The sequence below is a fragment of the Talaromyces marneffei genome, chromosome 1, assembly GCF_009556855.1.
Source record: "Talaromyces marneffei chromosome 1, complete sequence".
NCBI lineage: Eukaryota > Fungi > Ascomycota > Eurotiomycetes > Eurotiales > Trichocomaceae > Talaromyces > Talaromyces marneffei.
In genome coordinates, this window is record NC_072348.1 from 3,129,303 (window position 1) to 3,145,536 (window position 16,234).

The 16,234-nt window shown below is 47.5% G+C and overlaps 6 protein-coding genes across 6 annotated transcripts; 4 read left to right on the forward strand and 2 right to left on the reverse strand.

Moving 5' to 3' along the window:
* Positions 1 to 279: 279 nt before the first annotated feature.
* On the forward strand, positions 280 to 4,562 carry EYB26_001173 (uncharacterized protein; the record flags this gene model as incomplete). Its single annotated transcript, XM_054260484.1, has 7 exons — positions 280 to 2,052; positions 2,105 to 2,258; positions 2,318 to 2,660; positions 2,714 to 2,976; positions 3,029 to 3,162; positions 3,224 to 3,503; positions 3,562 to 4,562. 7 exons carry the CDS (start codon positions 280 to 282, stop codon positions 4,560 to 4,562), a joined length of 3,948 nt encoding a protein of 1,315 aa, XP_054116459.1.
* Positions 4,563 to 4,797: 235 nt separating this feature from the next.
* EYB26_001174 (uncharacterized protein) lies at positions 4,798 to 6,065 on the reverse strand (the record flags this gene model as incomplete). Its single annotated transcript, XM_054260485.1, has 2 exons — positions 4,798 to 5,944; positions 6,004 to 6,065. The coding sequence occupies 2 exons, from the start codon at positions 6,063 to 6,065 to the stop codon at positions 4,798 to 4,800; spliced, it is 1,209 nt and encodes a 402-aa protein (XP_054116460.1).
* Positions 6,066 to 6,435: 370 nt separating this feature from the next.
* EYB26_001175 (uncharacterized protein) lies at positions 6,436 to 7,335 on the forward strand (the record flags this gene model as incomplete). The annotated part of the gene is made up of 1 exon (XM_054260486.1): positions 6,436 to 7,335. One exon carries the CDS (start codon positions 6,436 to 6,438, stop codon positions 7,333 to 7,335), a length of 900 nt encoding a protein of 299 aa, XP_054116461.1.
* A 352-nt stretch (positions 7,336 to 7,687) lies between these two features.
* On the forward strand, positions 7,688 to 9,225 carry EYB26_001176 (uncharacterized protein; the record flags this gene model as incomplete). The annotated part of the gene is made up of 2 exons (XM_054260487.1): positions 7,688 to 8,272; positions 8,326 to 9,225. The coding sequence occupies 2 exons, from the start codon at positions 7,688 to 7,690 to the stop codon at positions 9,223 to 9,225; spliced, it is 1,485 nt and encodes a 494-aa protein (XP_054116462.1).
* Positions 9,226 to 11,362: 2,137 nt separating this feature from the next.
* EYB26_001177 (uncharacterized protein) lies at positions 11,363 to 12,869 on the forward strand (the record flags this gene model as incomplete). Its single annotated transcript, XM_054260488.1, has 2 exons — positions 11,363 to 11,578; positions 11,631 to 12,869. 2 exons carry the CDS (start codon positions 11,363 to 11,365, stop codon positions 12,867 to 12,869), a joined length of 1,455 nt encoding a protein of 484 aa, XP_054116463.1.
* Positions 12,870 to 14,119: 1,250 nt separating this feature from the next.
* Positions 14,120 to 16,212, reverse strand: EYB26_001178 (uncharacterized protein; the record flags this gene model as incomplete). The annotated part of the gene is made up of 3 exons (XM_054260489.1): positions 14,120 to 14,648; positions 14,706 to 15,713; positions 15,806 to 16,212. The coding sequence occupies 3 exons, from the start codon at positions 16,210 to 16,212 to the stop codon at positions 14,120 to 14,122; spliced, it is 1,944 nt and encodes a 647-aa protein (XP_054116464.1).
* Positions 16,213 to 16,234: the final 22 nt, after the last annotated feature.

The window sequence follows — 16,234 nt, forward strand, 5'->3', positions numbered from 1 at the left end:
GTAGTCGTATGATAATCTGTGCTAGACGATTGCAGTCGGAAATGTGAATGAAGTCATTGGTTGATATTTTGTCGATGGATCTCGGAACACCGAATTTGCGGATCAACCAAATAATTTTTTTATTGATATGACATTCAAGGCTAATCAACCCCACGAATCATATTTATAAGCTGCCGAAAAATATTCGACATAAGCAGATGAAATAAAAATCAGGGCCATTGCAAGCTGGCAGAGTTTCACGGTTCTGATCAATGAGGAGGGGCAAATAATCCAAGCAAGATGCGCAATCTAAAGAACGTGCGCCTCGCCGAAGTCGAGCTACACTCCAAGCTCCCTTTGACCGCCACAGCTTGGGACACTGCTTCAGATTCCATTATTTGCACATTTGGGCCAGAGGCAGAAAATCAGGTTATCGAGTTGCGGAGGAAGCGACACGATGTAGTTTATACATCTCCCGCCAGCCAGGAAGACTTTGAGACGATTGCATCCTGGGATGCTCCAAGCCCGCTGCCTGACTTGCCCTGTGATCAAGTTTTATCGTTGGAGTACTTTGCAGACAACTTGACTACAATTCTTGTTCTCCAGGGAGGCGATATCATCATTGTTCGAGAGGACGCCCAGCCTGGGGAAGACAAGATTGAAATCTTGGGCTCTGTCGATGTTGGTATATCGGCTGCAGCCTGGTCTCCAGATGAAGAGCTTTTGGCCATTACGACAAGAGCAAACACGCTTCTGTACATGACCCGCGAATTCGAGAATGTTGCAGAAATTTCTTTCTCGCCAGAAGACCTGAAACTATCACGACATGTCTCTGTTGGATGGGGCAAGAAGGAGACCCAATTCCAAGGCAAAAGAGCCAAAGCATTAAGGGATCCCACGATGCCTGAAAAGGTTGACGAGGGCAAATTCAGCAGCTTTGATGATTCTCGTACCACTATCACCTGGCGAGGAGATGGCGCTTATGTTGCCGTGAACAGCGTGGAAACCGGTGTTCGAAGAGTGATCAGAGTATATTCTCGGGAGGGAATTCTCGACAGTGTTAGCGAACCTGTAGATGGATTGGAAGGAGCGCTAAGTTGGAGACCGTCGGGTAACTTGATCGCCGGTATCCAACGCCTTGATGATCGTATCGATGTAGTCTTCTTTGAGCGTAACGGCTTACGTCACGGCCAGTTCACGCTGAGGCTATCGGAGGAAGAGCGACAGACTTGGGCATCTGATATATACCTGAACTGGAACATTGATTCTACAGTCTTAGCCGTGTATTTCAAAGATCGTGTTCAGCTTTGGACTATGGGCAACTACCACTACTATCTCAAACAAGAAGTTGCGCTTCTTGGCGAGGGGAAGAAATTCATTCGTTGGCACCAAGAAAAAGCCTTGCGGCTCATTGCCGCTTCGTCTAACCTCCTGATGGACAGTGAATGGGTTTCTGATGTCTCTCATGGCTCAACTACAAGCCCAGATGATTATGGGGTAGTGGGTGTCATAGACGGAAGAATTCTGAAGCTGACGCCCCTAAGACTCTCTGGCGTTCCTCCACCCATGGCTCATTGTGAAATCAACGTCGATTCCAATATCGTGGATGTTGCATTCAGCCATTCAGGTGCTAGAATTGCAGTGCTTACGACAGATGGCTTCTCCATCTTCTCATGGCCGTTAAAGACTCGACCAGTTCCTACGCCGTTATTGGAATCCAGCCACCCTCTTCCTCAGACACCCAACTCTCGGCCAAGGCAGGTCGCAGTCCTCAACGATAACGAAGTCTTCATCCTCCTTCATGACGGTCCAAATCGCCGAATCGAAAGGATGAGGCTAGATACTCGTGAGAGCTCTATGTCATACATGATTAGCCCAGAGGAGCAGGTTCAAAGCATGATCACGAACATTCAGTACGACAAGCTCTGGATCTCAAAATCTTCGTTGAAAACGAAGGGTACAACATATTTACAAGGCATACTATCTACAGAAGAGTTGGAGATTTCCGCTTTTGACACAGCCCCCGCTGTTGAAGTCCAGTGGGCGTCTAGCACCTACATATCTAATGATCAGGTACTTACTTCTATTCCCCAGATTTGTAGGTTGACTCAACTAACGGGTACAGGACATTATTGTCTCCATGACGAGGACAGGAGCTTTGTATGCCAATCGGCGTCTGTTGGCAAAGAACTGCACTTCTTTTATTCTTACACCTGCCCACATCATTTTTACCACCACACAACATCTCTTGAAGTTTGTCCATATCACAAACGTGGAGGGTATGTAAACAAAGCAGGGCAAATGATTATCTTGACAAAGAGTACTAATTTGACTGCAGACATGGAAGTACCTGCCGATACCCCAGAGACCGACGAGCGATGCAGAAGCATTGAGCGTGGCGGGCGAATAGTTACAGTGACGCCTTCAAACTTTGCTGTCACATTACAGATGCCTCGAGGAAATCTCGAAACGATTTATCCCCGAGCGTTGGTTTTGGCGGGAATCAGAACCTTCATAGATGCGAAAGAATACCGCTCCGCATATCTTGCCTGTCGAAGCCAGATGGTTGATATGAACATCCTACACGACTATGCCCCTCAACAGTTTATGGAAAATGTTCCTCTTTTCATTACGCAGGTCAAGAGAGTTGATTACATTGATGAGTTTTTGTCACGTCTAAAGTATGATTGTTTCTACCTCTTTTGATGAATCAAGCTTACTGACTTCTTGACAGAGAAGAAGATGTCTCCCAGACTCTTTACAAGGATACACTAAAACTTTCAAAAGCTGAAGCTGACGCTGCAGCAAAGGCTGGAGTCAATGCAGCAGGACCTCTGAAATCATCAAAGGACAGCAAGATCAACCGCATTTGTGATGCATTCTTGGTGGCTCTGAAGAACAAGATGGACACAAACCTACAGAATGTGGTCACTGCTCATGTGTGCAAGTTTCCTCCTGATCTTGATTCCGGTCTACAACTAGTAGCAGATTTAAGAGGTTTGTCTCCTCAATGCAAGGCATGTATGTCTTCGAGACTAACGAAATATAGTGCGAAATCCGGCACAAGCCGAGGAAGCTATAGAGCATATGTGTTTCTTGACTGATGCCCTTCATCTCTACAAGAATGCTCTCGGACTCTACGACCTCGAGCTTACTCTTCTTGTTGCTCAGCAAGCGCAAATGGTATGTCCCAACTGTTTCATGATGAGATGTGAATATCCAATTGATGCTGACAATGGAATAGGATCCGCGAGAATACCTCCCCTTTCTCCGAAAACTCCAGACTCTCCCCGAACTTCGCCGACAATACGAAATCGACAATTACCTGGCTCGATCGGCAAAAGCTTTGAAGCACCTCCATGCTCTAGAGGCATTCGATGAAGTGAAACAATATGCTGTCAAGCACAGTCTTTATCGAGAAGCACTTGAACTGTACAAGTATCAGGCAGAGCAGTTGAGGGAAATGACCCTCCTGTATGCTGATTATTTGTACAGTCAGAATGATTATCAAGAAGCTGCCATTGGTAAGGAACAAGCCAGATCTAGCTGTCTCGATCAACTGGAACTAACGCTATTCTATAGCCTACGAATCGCTTGGTATCTATGACGAAGCATACAAATCTTACCAGATTGCCCACCGTTGGCGCGAATCCCTCTATTGCGCTCTAATGGTTCCTTTATCGCCAACCGAGCTGGAGACTCACGCTAGTAACCTAGCCACAACTCTGGTAGAAGAGGACAAGGACTATCTCTCCGCAGCACAGATCCAAGCAGACCACCTCAAAAACTATCCCGCAGCAGCAACACTCTTCTGCCGCGCCTCTCAATTCGCAGACGCTACACGCATCCTGGCAATCAACGGCCTTCAAGACCGCATCCCCGAACTCGTCGACAACGGTCTCGCAGAAGCCATGGGCTCAACAACCGACTTTTTGGCCGATTGCAAAGCCCAACTAAACGCACAGGTTCCCCGAATTGACGAACTGCGCGAAAAGCGTTTGACAGACCCCTTGGCATTCTTTGGCGGAGATCCATCTCTTGATGCAGCTGCTGGAGGAGTTGACATCCCAGATAACGTCTCCCTCGCACCGACCGACGCCTCAACAGCCGCCGGCCGAACAATGTTCACCCGCTACACGGGTGGCACAAACATGACACGCCGAACATCAAAGACCCGCCGACGCGAAGAACGGAAACGAGCAGCTGGTCGAAAGGGAACAGTGTATGAGGAAGAGTATCTAGTGAATAGTGTGCGACGTTTGATTGAGCGGGTCAATAGTACATTTGATGAAACCACTTCGTTGATTGAGGGGCTTTTGCGACGGGGCATGAGGGAACGCGCTGTTGCGGTTGAAAAGGCGCTTCAAGAGGTGTTGGGGTTGTGTTCGTCTGCTATTGAGGATGTTTTTGACACGCCAGCAGAAGATCAGCAGAAACAACCGGAGGATTCTGAGCAGGGTCCCGGGGAGCAGACAGCTTCAGCTGTTGGCGGTGATGCTGTTTTCTTGGAGAGCATATATGCAGGCCAGAAGCGTGCTGCGCCGGTTATGAAGGAGTTTAAGAAATTAGCTCTTTTGGGCTGATAGGCCTGCCTAATGTAGTGATTGGATGATTAGACGATGAATAAAAAGTTATGTTCAATGAATGAAATCAAACGAGCAGTTTCGGGTGATTGTATGTAGTAGATGGCTATCATGCGAAGATTGATATCTTTGATGCTAATTTCGTTAATACTATCTATGTATAAGTTTTTTTAAGTCTTGAGAAGGAAACAAACTAACAAAAGAAACGACTGTCTTGTCTTCAAACAAATTCCATCTAAAGACTCAGAATATCACCCTTCTCACTGACAAGATGGGTATCAATCTTCTCAGGACCCTCACCCACACCAGTAAGAATAACACGACTAATACCAGTCTTCAAGACCTCAATAGCCTTTGAATCCAAGCTGGTCAGATCAACACCGGCGGAAACGCTCTTGAGTCTATCACCGAATGGACCCTCCCATCCTTCCAACTCTCCACCCAAAATAGCCTTGAATGTACCTCCGACGAGTTCAGAGGCTTCATCAAGGTAGTAAATAACCGCATTTGGGCCGGCATCAAAAGTATAAGCAGCGACGACCTTACCAGCTACGCGGTTGATATCATTCACCAACCGAATCGCAGCGCGCGACACATCATTCAAGTAGAAAATTGGAGGCTCGGAATCCAAACAACAAGCATGGAAATTGTTCGAATCACGCATAGTCAGATCCGCAAAAGCAGCAAAGTCGCGCTTGGTAATGGCTTCTTCCATACCAATCATACGCTTGGGCACAATGTGTTCTGCGCGAGTTGCGAAGAGCGGCGAGGTGTGCACGGTGGTCTGCATACCGGTTGTACTGGGGACATCCTTCTTCTCGGCGCTGACAACCAAGATGAGTGCTCGCATCTCGGGCCAGTGGGATGCAGGCGCGATTTCTTCGGCGACGCTGTCGCTTCCATCTTCCTTTGTGCCCGCTCGCCAGGCGACATATCCTCCTTGCAAGGAACGGCAGGCAGAGCCCGAACCTTGTCTGGCGATCTTACTAAGGTCTGTAGGTGATTGTGGCAGTTCGTAAAGGTCTGCAATGGCGCGCACAAGAGCTGCAAATCCGGCAGCGGAACTTGCGAGGCCAGCGGCCGTGGGGAAATTGTTCTCTGAGACGACACGGAGTGGGTATGAGGAAAGTTTAGGGAGGGATGAGTCGGCGTCCTCGAGTTCCTTGCGCAGCGCACGCAGGCTCGAGAGACAGGCTCGAGTTCGTTTGGAAGCATTAATGTTTTCGGGCTTGCCGTTCAGGGTGAGGGTATCACCCTCAGCGGCGGGGTAGTTGGGCGAGCATGATGCGGTGGTTACGGTGCGAAGGGAGCGTTGAGAGAGGGTGACGGAGAGGGAAGAGTTTGTAGGTAGGTTCAGTGTCGCATCGCGTTTTCCCCAGTATCTAGAGGTTGTATGTCAGATCTGTTGTCTTGTCAGAAGGATGGATGTTCGGGGTCATACTTGATGACCGCAATGTTTACTGGAGCAGTCGTGGTAGCGCGGAACACATTGCTGTCAGCCATGGTAACAATCGACCTGAGATGCAGATAATGTTGAGAGAAATTATTTGGTAAACACAATTAGGTAATATCAGAAGGATTCTCCCCGAATTGAAGGCGCCTTCGGTATATATTCCTTTTGTCCTGGCTCTGAGGGGTCCCAAAAGTTCGGCCAAAAAGGAGGGCGCTACGGCCCTTCCCAATCAGGTTAGACGTTAAGTAAGCTTCAATTTTTGTGACTTTCTCCCGGACTCCGACTCAAGATGCTTGATTACCAATGGAATCAATCCATCATTTGACACGAATTAAGCTTGCACAAGTCGTGAAACGTGGGGAAATTTCTACGTTTTCTCGAACATTTTAAATACATACAGATCGCTTGCGGTACGACAAGATGGGTGCTAATGTCAGCACTCAAGCTCCGGCACCTCCCACATCTTCTCCGCAGGAGTCCAAATGCCCAGTTGACCACAAGACTCGAGAAATATGGCTACAACAAGGAGGCTCTGCCGGCGGACCTCCTCATCCTCACCCTCTCCCTGCTCCTGCAGGCAATGCGACGACTGATGACAAACCCAACCCCAAGCTCCAGCGACAATTGTCCAACGATCGCGAAGTGAGCAGTATTCCACGAGCTTTCGATGGCTCGACTACCACAGACACAAAACCTTCTACACCCTCGCCCTACGCAGTATCCCCAACCGCCTCACATGCCACACCATCCAACGCCGAGTCTGAAACAGGCCATGACGCCGCCACGGGCAACTGGGTATACCCCTCCGAACGCCAATTCTTCGAAGCACTAATTCGCAAAAGCAACGTACCGGGCTCTACCCAATCAGCCAAGGAATTAGCAACTTCTGTCGCGTCCATAATACCCATCCACAACGCCGTGAATGAGAAGGCCTGGCAAGAGATATTGAAATGGGAAAAGGATTCACCATCTTCCGACCCAGGGAGCAGGAAATGCGGTGGACCGAAATTATACGCTTTTCGTGGGTTGGGTACTGAGTCCCAGTTTGTGTCGCCGCGGGCTCGACTTAATGGGTTGATGGGGTATCAGTTACCGTTTGATCGTCATGACTGGGTTGTTGAGCGTTGCGGTGGAGAGAGGGTGGAATATGTGATTGATTTCTATCAGGGCAAAACTGCATCGGCCAATCCGCAAGAGGAGTCTGGGGGGATTATAGGTGCCACAGGGCCTGGGAAGTTGAGCTTTTATCTCGATGTGCGCCCGAAATTGAATAGTTTTGAAGGATGGCGTATGAGGTTCAATAAATTCTTGGGTTTATAAAGCATGGTTTGGATATGATGGAATATTGCATGGCACTGCGTTTTGTTTTTCTCGATGTTTGTGTATATTAGAAGATATCTTGTATTATAGTTAGTTTGTTGACATGGCCATGGATGGCACGAATCTATCTCACTTCTCAATATTTACTGTGAGTTAATACTTATGTTTTGAATTCGACTGGAAATGTTGTGAGTTAGTACGGGGTAGACAAAATCTAATATTACAATTGGACTGGGCATGCGCTAGTGCAGTACGTACTTATTTACGGCAAGGGTGTAACAACTTGCTTCTTTCATGATCATCAACATCACATTCTTCGCGGCCAACTAATCTCAGAATTGTTCAGGGGAAAATGCCTCAAATAAAGTCAACATATTCACGCAAACGACGTTCTGAGGTCGTCCCAGAGCCTTCGAAATGTCTCAAATCTACTACTACCTCGAGATCACACAAGACATCCTCAACAACACTCACCAAGAATAAGGTATCCACCACAAGACTAAATGTATACGTCTTCGGTGAAGGTAGTGCTGGCGAGCTCGGTCTTGGTCCCAAAAACGCTACAGATGTGACCAGTCCGCGTCTAAATTCTCTGCTAGACGCAGACGAAGTCGGCGTTGTCGATATCGCAGCTGGCGGTATGCATGCCGTGGCTCTGACGTATGATGGTCACGTATTAACATGGGGTGTTAATGATAATGACGCTCTGGGACGTGAGACGGCTTGGGATGGTGGTGTCAAGGATATCACTGAAGGCGATGATGCCTCGGACGATGATAGTGAAGATGGAGAGTTGAATCCTTATGAGTCTACGCCGACTGCGATACCGACAGAGATTTTTGGAAAGAGCGCTAGGATTGTTCAAGTGACAGCGGGGGATAGTGCTTCGTTTGCTTTGACGGAGAAGGGCTTTGTTTATGGATGGGGGACATTTGTTGTGAGTAACCGTCGCCGTTCGATGTTCAGAACAGCAAACTGACATATTTTCAGAGTAATGAGGCAAAAAATGGCTTCTACTGGAATCAGCGCCAAAACCAAGTGATTGAAAAACAAAACAAGCCAATGCTCATCCCTAAACTTGAGAAGATCGTCCAGATTAGCGCTGGATACAACTTCTGCCTTGCGCTCAATGCGGCTGGTAAAGTGTACTCTTGGGGAATGTCAGAACAGAACCAACTTGGTCGTCGGTTAGTTCTTGGCCGGCAATACAGTACGTCTGTCAAGCAAGATGACCTCGATAAGTTGTATCTCCGTGCTGGACTCATTCCTGGACTCGTACCTTTCTCATCAAAGACAAAGATCGTATCTGTTCACGCTGGAAGCGATCATGCGTTTGCCATTGATCAGCATGGTGATACTTGGGCATGGGGTCTGAACAACTTTGGACAAACTGGTATCAAAGTCGGTGCTGGCGCAAATGGTACTACGGTCATCGCTCCTCAAAAGGTACAATCTCTGGCTGGCAAGAACATGAAGATTATTCGGGGCGGAACGCATCATTCAATTGGTGTCAATCAGGCGGGTGAATGCCTCGTCTGGGGTCGTATGGATGGCGCTCAAATGGGCATTGACTTGAGTACTATACCGGTCGACAATCCTCAAATCGTTGTATCGGAACGTGGGAAGCCACGCATTTTACTTGAGCCTACAGCGCTGCCCATTTCGAGCTGTTCGTTCGTGGCCGCTGGATCTGATCACAACATACTCATCACATCTGAAGGAAGAGCATATTCATGGGGGTTCAATACCAATTATCAATGCGGACAAGGGGCAGATGGTGATGATATTCTAGTTGCGACTCCAATCGATAATACTGCCATTCGTGGTAAGAAGCTTACTTGGGCTGGAGCTGGAGGGCAGTACTCGATGCTAGCTGGGCCGAGTGATTGATTAGTTATATGCACATTGCACAATGATAACACTGCCTACGAAATACTATTCTTGCAACTGCATGTAAGGCTAGCAGTAGCATGGAAAGAAGAGAGGGACATTTTCCGGGCAATGCTTGATCCTTGTGATGGGAATACGAAAGGAAACCCCTATAACTGTCTAGCAGATCTAATTGAAGAGAGTGCCGATCCGCAAGAGCTGACACATACTAACGCTCGGTTAACCGGGCTGAGCCAGATGTGATTGTTGACGATATATCTACCGATCGATCCATGAGTCTCTTGAACTTGGATCCACTGGCGAACATATGTATCTGACAGGAGATATGCATAGGTGAAACAAAAGAGTACGCGGAGGTTAGTAGGTATCCTGACAGATCTCGACTTTGTTGAACAGGCTGTGAGTCTTTGTTTGGAAGTCATCTGATGGTCCACTTTCCTTCGGGTTCATAAAAGTTGGTATTCTTTGTATAGTTATCATCCTCTTTGTATAGGATAAGCGTATGTCATGTGATTTGCAGATTACCCGAGAAGGCATATTTTATCCTCACCAGAAGAGTAGGATAGTTGATTGTGAACGTAAAAGGTACACTATTGACCTGTATATGATATTGCTGTGATCGACGTAATAAGCCATGACTAGTTACTGAAGTGGGCACCTCGATGGATAAAGTTTACCGTACTCTGTTTTGCGTTAGGTGTTTCTGATCCTAGAACCCTAACCGCCGCGAAAGGAGCGACATGAGTTGCTTTCGTGAGTAGCGTCATTAGACCGGCCACAGCCACAGCTCAAACCAGAGGGATGTAGGAGGGACCAGATGAGTTGCGGACCAGAGCTCGTGCGTGCGTCTCGATTTTCTTTTGTCTAGCAGGTCTGGCCAGATCGTTTCTTCAACGCCCTCACTTAAGTACACCTTTCGATGGTAGCTCGGCTGTATTGTATGATTCTGTGCAAGAAATGATACATCGTATTGACTCGTCCCAGGGTCTGACAGGTAGCAGAGCCATAGTCATTCATGCAGATAACGTAGCTATTGGCGCACCGATACCTAGCGGTAGAGTCAGAAATCTCAGAGTGTCAGACAAAGCGAGCAATACTCAGAGTCAGCCAGGTTTTCCGCCGGCTTATCACGGCTGGCTGAGCTGTAGGCCTCAGGCGCTAAAGCAGTGGTTCCTGACAAAGGTGGCACTTGCGCGGACCGGGGTTTCGCCTTGACCTCTTTGTCATTTGCAGCTTCTTATCGCGACCCATAATAATTCTGACAATGCCGACTACTATCACAATACGTAATATGATGGAAAGAATAAAGAGCTTGAGATGATTGTGTCAGGCTATTGACGGACACACAATCGCAGTCATCATGAGTGACTCCGTCCAGGGTATAGAAGCGCCAGTAGTATATATGGTAGTACTCGTGATGCATGGAGAGTCAGTCATCATTCATGTCAACGCAACGTCTCGAGAGACGCGCTGGCCAAGCTCAGGGGCAGCACACCAGATGCGGTTAGTCACCGGCGCTAGACTACTTCCAAGCGGATCGTCAGGCCAGCAGCCCGCCTGATTGGCTGGCTGTTTCTGCGGGCCAGGGAGACAGTTGCAGGTGTCGCCAAGCGAGGCTCGCCGTTCGGTGACTAAGGCCCGCACCTTCCCTGATTGGGCGACGAACGGACAATTCGTGCAGGCCCTAAGGAAGGTACTTCCCCGCTAAGTGACTGAAGGTGAGTGACTGTTAGCAAATAGTGAGCTAGCAAGTACGTACCAACTGCCGCCGCCTGTCGTTCCTTCCACGCCCGGCTCTTTCCTTACTTGCTCCATCCACATCCACCATTATTATTAATTCCTTCATTAATTGTCTTCGTTCTTTCCTTTCTGTCCACTCTCCTTCCCCCAACCTCGTTCGCTTTTGCCTCGTCTGTCTTGCGAGGAAGTGCATTTCTTTTTATTAATATTCTTGTAATTTGTTCGTCTGTTTTTGTTCTCATTTTCTGCGTGTTTGCTGCTCCTTTTTTCGGTGTCTTCGCTAGCATAATCGTTGATCTTCACGTCATCTCGCCCAATTGCATGTCATATTAATCCCTTACAAAACGGTCATCAATGAGGTGTTCGGCCACGATATTCGAGATCCTCGTCTAGGATCATGCATCTTTCTCAATATGTGCTCCCAGCAGCTGTTCTGTCTACAGGCGTCAACGCCTTCTATCCATACATACGCCCCTCAACTGAGGCTCCGTCGTTGAGCAGCGGACTGGTCGAACGGTTCTACCTATTTCATCTGGGAATTGGTGTTAGCAGCGATGATGAGACACAGAAGGACGAGTTATTGACTCTTCCGCTTACGAAGCGGTCGACTGTGGTATATATTCCAGATCTTGGCGGAAGGGTTGTTGGTGCTAACAGTCCTACAGAATAGGCGAGAGAACAAATATACGATCGTTCATGGAAACCCGGCGACTGGCCCAAACAGCGTGACCGTCAATCAGGATGGCAACGACTTCTCCTACTTCTTTTCGATGGAATTCGGCTCAAACAATCAATCGATGTGGATGTTGTTCGATACTGGTGGTACAAACACCTGGGTATTCGGAACCGATTGCACGGTCACTGCTTGTGAATTGCACAACACCTTTGGCAAGAATGATTCAACAACGCTGCAGACGACGGGAAATACTTTCAGTGTCGGTTATGGATCCGGAACAGTCTCGGGGTTTTTGAGCAGCGACACGGTGAAATTTGCCAATCTCAGCTTGGAACTTGGTTTTGGACTAGTCAACAATGCGTCAAAGGATTTCACCGACTACCCCATGGACGGCATTCTTGGATTAGGGCGTTCTAATTCCAGTGTAACGGGACCATCCACAGCAATGGAGGCTATCGCCCAGGCAAAGCTTCTCCCGGCGAACATTATCGGAGTAAGTCTGCAACGAAACAAGGATGGTGCCAAGGATGGTCAAGTCACATTTGGCGGCGTGGACACAAGCAAGTTCGAGGGTAACATCGCATACACCGCCGTCAATTTAACCACAAATCGGTGGGAGATACCCTTGGATGATGCCGTTGTTGCGGGAACTCCACTCAACTTTACTGGCAAGTCTGCTATCATCGATACTGGAACGTCCTACATCTTTCTTCCACCAGCTGATGCCAAAGCCATTCACGCCTTGATTCCGGAATCCACTCAAGCAGACACAGAATTTTTCATTCCATGCTCAACAAATTTGACCCTCCAATTCATCTTTTCTGGGGTGGCATACAGTGTGTCGCCTAAAGATTATGTCGGCACTAACTCAGGTGGCACAACATGCTATTCCAACATCGTTGGAGCCCAGACATTTGGGCCTGATGACTGGCTTCTTGGGGATGTATTCATGAAGAATGTCTACTCGGTTTTTGACTTTGACCAAAACCGAATTGGCTTCGCTGCTCGTAATGGTACAAACACGACCATGAACACTCCTTCCACAGTCTCCGCTCCTGCCAGCGCAGAGCCAAGCGGCACAACAACTGGAACCAGCAGTACGCAAACGGCTGGTACAAACCACACCGGTACATACACCGGTAGTGCCACACCTTTAACACTTCCCTCTTCGACCAAACTCGCAACGCTGGTCACCTTCTTAGGCTTGTATTTCTTGTTCAACCTGTGATCATCGGGAGACTCTCCCTTGCTTTCTTTGTTTTTGATTTGCTTCTTCATTTCATTCGTTACGGATACCCACAACAGCATTCGTTTTTGATTCTTCCTCCATTTATGACAGAAAAGCATCCTGTCGCCTAATCGTTTAATCTCTTCTCTCATGTCTCACAAGTACTGTTCTTTCATTCCACTTTCACGAGCTGTGCTATATTGTTTAATTCTGCTGCGCACACACTTACTTCTGTCTGCCCATCTATTTGATTTTGATTTCGGCACAAAACGGATATGTCGACAGCACATATCCACCTCCGGTTATTAGGGTCTGCTGATAAATCTACTATTAGCATTGACAGGGATTCTGCTCTTTACCTCATATGTCCTTAGGTAGTTTTAGGTTAGACAATGGACAATTCTACCACCATACATCCTCGATCCTGAGAAGGCCACTCCGCCGAGTAACTGAAATACATACCGACCTAGCAATCCATAATAATCCATGGATGTGGTGAGATTGCTTATGGATACGAACGGAAAAGGGTGACTGACTGACTAACTACAGTGTAGTAGTAAAGAGCACGAGAGCAAATGTAATTTCATAACATCGTAAATTTTGGTCTGATACCTATACTACTTACTCACACATACCCCGACCCAACCATGTTGGTCAGAGGGTAGCAAGTAAGTAAAATACATCATACCTAGCTAGCTAGCTTGCTAGCTAAACCAGGTAGGTATGCGTATGACTGGACTATATCCATAATATGTACAAACCCAGATCCGCATCATCAACCATCCCATCCCATCCCATCCCATCCCATTCCTATCCCTATTCCTATCACACCCCGTCCCAGAAAAAGTCACTTTTTATTTTCTTTTTTGTAATCCCATGCATGCATGCAAAATCAAGCAAATGGCGGCCGTTAAGTACTTGAAATATTTCTTTTGGTCCAGATAACTTTAAAAAGCGCACTTTCGTTTCGTCGTATAAAGCTTTGTCATAGTGTTTGCCATCCTAGCAGACACAGTTAATCATTCAAGTGGCGAGAACGACTGGGAATAGAATAATTCATTTCTTCGCTTCAAGTGAATCGCTCAAGTGAATTTCATATATAGAATCGATGTCAAGGTCAGAATCGTAAAATGAACTCGGTCAATCAAGTTTCAAACAGACGCAACTGAATAAAAAGGCATGGCGTTAAATCGTTCCAAGTGATTGAAATCACCAGCATGTGCGTTGGGATATTCGAAAAAGCAAGCCGCCTAGGACTCGTCCATGACTTCATCAATTGTACTTGATGTCAAGGGCGCCTCTCCCAATTCAGATCTCTTGCCGCCCTTTTTACTGACAGTTTCGAGTCTCACTTCTGCTTGGTGCTCCTCCTTCATGCATGCATTTTCGAGGATGTTAGTCCACTTCCCAGGCGTCCCGGCATGGCTATGCTTGAGATGTTGTCGGAAGTGATCTGCTCGGAAAAATTTCTTCACGTTATTGCATTCACCAAACTTGTGCATAGTTGTCAAATGCTCAAAACGTTGATCCCAGTCTGGTTCAGGGTTGTTGGGAAACTCCTCACCGCAGTAACCACATGTATCATGAGTAGGACCTGCGCTTGTTTGTGTTGTGGGTGATGTTGATGGGTGGAATGCTGCTTGAAAGTTCGAAAGCGCTGCACAAGACCATGAATGACGTCGCAAATGTAGCGAATTCTGGTGCCGTTCTGCTTCGTTCTTGTTCTTGAATCTATTGCTACAGTATTGGCATGTGTATTGTTTTTCCAATTCGTGAGTCCTACCGCCTGTTAGTACAACATTGATGGAGAGGGGCATTAAGGTGTCCGTGGCTTACCGGAGTTCCTCCTGAGTCTCAAACTTCTTAGGTTTCTTCGGACAACAGTCGCAAATGTACAATCCTCCCATTTTGGAACCCCTAGACCCGCTGATGCCTGATTGTAAGGAAATCTTTCGGTTCGTTGTGGGTTTAGACTCCAACCCGTTGTAGAAGATCGTTTTTGAAGCAGAAAATCCACTGACTGATCCGTTGGGACTGGGATGATTTATTGCTGCCTTATCGTGGTACTTGTCTCCTTCTGATTTAGGAGAGAGACCTCCGGAAGATATATGATCATATGAAGACGCACTTGTACCGGCCGAAAGTCCGGCCGAAGAGCTGAGAGATGCAGAAGTCCGCCAACTAGCGGAAGACAGCGACGATATTGAGCTATGACTCGGTAGGTGGTGTGAAGTTGGAGAAACGTTATTTGTAAAGTGATGCGCACTCGTTCGTCTTGACGAGAGATCGCCATTACTGGGTGCCTTGTGAAGAACAGGCTCACGGAGGAGTGAAGACGCCCTTCGTTTCGTTCCGTGTTTTCTAGACAAATAATCGGCATGGTTCCGTTCCAATGTATGGATGTCGTCGCATTCAACATCTAGGAACACACCCTGCTCCGGATCATATCGACCGGAGCGAGGGAAGGAGCAAGGGTCTTCTGACTGGGGAGTCAAAGTTCCCGTCCGTCTACGACAGGGAACATTGTCGTAGTCGATGCTTGTAGATGGTGCACTGCTTTCCACACTAGGGCTGCGATAGTCCGAAGGATCTCTCCAGGAAGCCTTTGATCTCGGCGAAAGACCACCCGGCGAAACTGCATAGCTTCCTAGACTGTAGGACGAGTCATACATCGAAAATGGTTGGAAACTGGTTCCTAAGTTGGAGCTTCTGAAATCGCTGCCTAGCATACTTGAAGAGCGAGGTGGAGATTGAGGCTTGCCAATCTTTGATAATAGATGTCGATCATAATTGTCCGAAGAGCTCATTACACATTTTCGGGAGAAATTACGTTCGCCTTGTAAACTTTACACCAACCCAGATTAGCTATCGCTGTTACATTGAATCTTTTTTTTTATTATTTAGAAAACCAGGGAGGGAGTGATAGCTTGACTTACATTGGTTCTGAAAAATGGGTTGAATAAGAGTTCTGAAAGTTTGGGGCGTCTCGTCTAGGAAGGTCAATCTTGGCCTGTGAAAAACGACCGCTTGATCGATCGATTGAATCATCTAATGACATGCGCTCAATGCGTGGAATTGGCTCTGGTGCGTGATGGCCACCAAACAAGCTTGAGCTTGGGTTGATGGGGGCAAGCTTGGTGATATCAGGTCGGCCCATCCCATTAGCATGAAGCCAGCCCGCATCGTGACCATCTTCGAGATCATTGATCCGTTGTGGTGGAGGCAACGGCGGAGGAGCAAAGTCCTCAATTGTTTTCGTGGGTATTCGCATTGGACCGCGCGACAAGTATGAAGAATGTATCGATGAGTTTCGATCGTGGGTGGAAATTCGGGGGAAGTCCATGTTCGACAGCGCAAGTGGCCCT